At 36.5% G+C, this 4417-nt stretch overlaps 1 protein-coding gene across 1 annotated transcript; it reads right to left on the reverse strand.

The window, feature by feature from the left end:
* Positions 1 to 703: 703 nt before the first annotated feature.
* On the reverse strand, positions 704 to 1853 carry LOC143562498 (interactor of constitutive active ROPs 4-like). Its single transcript, XM_077050279.1, has 2 exons — positions 1840 to 1853; positions 704 to 1719 (listed from the first exon to the last, which is right to left on the reverse strand). The coding sequence occupies exons 1-2, from the start codon at positions 1851 to 1853 to the stop codon at positions 717 to 719; spliced, it is 1017 nt and encodes a 338-aa protein (XP_076906394.1). The 3' UTR covers positions 704 to 716.
* Positions 1854 to 4417: the final 2564 nt, after the last annotated feature.

The following is a 4417-nucleotide window of genomic DNA, read 5'->3' on the forward strand; positions in this document are numbered from 1 at the left end:
CCCCTCTGTCCCTTTCTGAGGGGTAAGTTTACGGTGCTGTTCATTTTGTAGGTGGAAGAATCCAGATCCCAGAGAACATCGGTGAAATAGCATAATCACACCCGAGGAAAGTAGATCGTCTACCAGTGAGTCGATCCACGTTTCTTCAGTGACATACTAAAATAAGAAGACGAGTTAAAATTAGAATACTCATAAAGCTATTAGAGAGTGTGTTATGATGAATATATGTTCACGACGTGTTATTTGTTCTTTTTTATGTCGTGTGCTTAGTAACAATTTGGTAAATTCGAAAAGCAAAAAACAAAAATCATTCTAGATGGCCGGACTTAACATGGGAAAGATGCAATGCTTTTAATTTTTATTTTATTATTATTTTTACGATGAAATAAAAATGGTTCCTTATTTCATCATCAAAAGTATCATTGTGACTACCATCATGGATTTTGTGATTGCTAGTAACTGAGCCTTATTAAACCAAATTGTTTTACAATCATCATGTTCAACCACCACATCATGACATTAATCAACCAAACATAGATCCAACATAATAAACATAGTTAAACAGATCATTGTACCATGATGATCATCAAACTCCAACTGCAACAAAACATAGACTTTTAGAACAAAACCAATACACCACAACATACCCAAACACAAACACAAACACAAACACAAACACAAACACAAACACAAACACAAACACAAACACAAACACCCTATTTTTGTCCCTTCTTTTTCCACAAATCACCAAACATCCTAATCCCACTCCCCTTCCTCTTTAACCCATCATCCATTTCATCCCCCAAACCCGGTGACCCCGGAAACCCGCCAAACCCGTCAAACCCGCCACCATACTGCTTATCCATCGAGCCACACCGCTCCACCCCACCCGATATTATCGCTGCGGCCGCATCCGCCGCCTTCCGCCACTGCTCGGTTTGCACCCGCAACCTCTTCATTTCGGTTTCCAGCGCCTCTTTCGCTGCCTCGACTTCTTTCAACTTCTCCTTTAACTGAACCCCGTCGTTTTTACTCTTTTCGAACTCTTCCTCCACTCGGGTCAACCTCAAGTTTGACTTATGTTCGTTGGCCATCAACGACGATACCCGCTCATTCGCTTCACCTAATTCCCTTTTTAGACTCTCATTTTCTTTGCTAAACACGCCTAACTTCCTATCTTTCTTTTCGATCGCCATTTTCAAAACCGTTATTTCTTCGCTCTTCGCTGCAATCACGTCTTCAACACAAGGCTTCTTGGGTGACTCCACACTAACCATCTCAACCGGAACCTCAAACACATCGGTTTCTTTCAGATTCTCATCCCCTTCACCGATCTCATTCGATCCCCGATTCTCGCTCGGCGAAGACCGGGCTTCTTGACCCTGACCCGAACCCAAACCCGGACCCGAAACCGAAACTTTGGCATTTCTTTTCTCTAATTCCTTTTGGGCTTCTTTCTTAGCAGCTTCAGCTGATGCCAACTGATCTTTAAGACTCTTAAGCTCACCTTGAGCTTGTTCTAGTTGAGTCTCCAAACCCGCTATTCGGGTTCCGAGTTTCTTTTGGTTTAAAGGCTCCGAATGTGCACTTCTTGGTGACCGGCGGTCAGCCAGTTTTGGGCTCCGATCAGTCACTGGCCTGTGGTGTAATGGGTCAGATTCGGAGCTTGATATTCGGGTCGGGTTTCGGGTTGTTACCCTGGGAGCCATTTCTGGCCCTCTGTGTTCATAAATTCATAAACTAGTTACAATAATAATAATAATAATAATAATAATAATAATAATAATGCAATTCTTGATTTTGTTAACTTTAATTAATATGATTTTAAATTATTCTAACCTTACTCTTGGCATTTAGAGAAAGATGATATTATGTAATGAATCTTGAATCTTGAATCTTGATCTTGAACTCTTTAATTAATTAATGCTGAAATACCAGACAAAAAGTTAATAAAAAAGGAAACTTTTTTGGTTTGTTTTATGAACAAAACAAGACCCACAAATCTTGTGAAGAATATAGACAAAGCCCATGTTTTGTAACATGGATTATGTGACTTACCATGAAGATGTAATTTAGGGGTTTAGAGTGTGTAATGTGTGTGATGATATGATAGTTTGAACATGTGAGTTAAGAATCAAAGGATGGTGTGGTGTTTACCTTTGGGGAGTGATGCCAACAAGGAGTCTTGAAGAAAGGAAAGAGAAAGAGTGTGAAGTTTGAATTAAAGTGAATGTAGAGAGAGTATTTGGAATAGGGTGATTGAAGAGAGAGAGAGAGAGAGAGAGAGAGAGAGAGAGAGAGAGAGGTAGAAGACAAGAGAAGTGGTACATAATTCATCTTGGTAATCTCTTTTCCACTTAACTTAGATTAATTAATTACTAATTAGTGTTTGACTCCATACAAAACAATACAAAACAATATTTTCTTTGTTTAAGTACCAAGGGTGGTGATTTGGCTAAGGCTCTGGTTATTCACACACCTTTTGACTTATACACACCCACTTTCAAGTGTGTTTCATACGATAGTATAACCCCTGTACGATCGTATGTAGGGTGTATGGATAACCAAATGGTGTATGAATAACATATCCCTTTGGCTAAACTATATGGTTCATTTGAGTCATTCCCTTTTATTTATTTCATCATTTAACCTCGGGTATAGGTTAGTATCTTCATTCTCCATCATTTTATTATTTGATATTATAAAGAATTGAACAAGGAAAAAAAACAAATAATTTTTTTTTAACTGGCTGAACTAGACTGACCCGGGTGACCATGGTCAGTGGGCTTATGTCCCAACTGAAATGAGATTGAAGTGAGTGGTGTTCAAATGAGGTCATTCCTCATTTGAGATGCAATGTTAGCTCATTTGGTGACTTTCACTAGTGTATACTCACCGGCCTTAGCTACGGGTTTGTAAGAGTTAAACAATTATATTAAATATTTGGGTATTGATAGTATTAAAATAACAATTAATTTATTATTAGATATGTTTATTTAGGAAGCAAGAGCTCTACCATCATCTAAAACAGCTAGAGTGACTTACGGAAATACATGCAAATGGTGGGTTATCGGGATGAGAATGAGATATTTATCAATAATATAACTTTTATATTTGTTTGTAAAGGTGTATCTATTAGTTTGTTAAAATTTATTTTTTTAAAGATTTTCAGATACATTTCTTAGTTTTTTTTAGATTTTAATAATTTTGTTTTTTTATGCAAGCTAGAAATATAAAAACTTGAAAGTCATTGGATGAGTAGATTTCTTTACTGCCTAAAAATATGAAAATGAATAGAAAATATATTACATGTATGACTCGGGTAAGCATGTATGCATGTTTCGAGTACCCGGTCATGTATCATATCATACACGTCGTATACTCGTAAAATTTTTAAACCAACCTCATACACAGCTCATGTACAATTACAAATCCTAAATTTCCGGGTTTGATCATTGGTGCAGGTACGTTTACAATCACCAGAGGTTTTTTGTTCCACATTATTGATAATTTAGTGCCGTCGTTCTAATTGGGTAATCGATTTTTACTTGTGGGGAAAATGGGAAATCACAATACATGTTGGCACAAGTTAGGAGGTGTAGAGATATGATGTGTGAAGCACGCTTTAAAATATAACAATTTTGAACAGATGTATTGTTTATAGCAACTGACTTGTACAAATGCATATTGTGATTCCTTATTTGGTATGTAACTAAATCCCAGTTATTCAAAACAACCTGATAACACTATAATCACCCAATTTTCCTTCATTTTAGTGTAGTCCTTGATTCACTTAAAATAAGTACAAAACAAATCATGGATAAATGAAAATATCAAATGATAGATTTTTCACCTTAGTATATTAAGCATTCCAAATATTATTATATAGAAGCATCACTAAGGATTGAACTCTCACTATTACTATTTGCCAAGTCAAACCTTTGTTTGAAACGACTAAACTTCATACTCATGTAGGTAGTTATTTTCCTCATGCACCTGCCATACAACTTTTCAAAAGAACTACTAAGAAGCCAAAACTTCAACCTAATATCGGTGTAGGCCTGAAAACATAATGTAAGATGATATATCATATGTGTTTCAATCTCTAGATGTCAAGTTATCCACAATGAATTCAACATCTAACATTATATTGTACGGGAAATGGGTTTCACGACATGAGAGATTTAAACGGCCTCCAATCCCATCCCATAGCTTTTTGCTTGTGCACAAGATCCCTTCCTAATCATTTGTTAGATGATAAGCTCAATGTGTTGAGCTCTTACGAACTCCACTTATATTATATTATGCATGATGAACTCACGAAAAATGTTATGTCTAACAAGTAACACCTAAGTGTCTAGACTTTTCATTGTACACTTGGCTACAAGTCTTAGACTCTTAGCCAGGTTAACCGCAC

This window comes from Bidens hawaiensis, unplaced genomic scaffold, assembly GCF_021521415.1.
Source record: "Bidens hawaiensis isolate Kalapana, Puna unplaced genomic scaffold, B.hawaiensis_p1.1 tig00021030_1, whole genome shotgun sequence".
Taxonomy (NCBI): Eukaryota; Viridiplantae; Streptophyta; class Magnoliopsida; order Asterales; family Asteraceae; genus Bidens; species Bidens hawaiensis.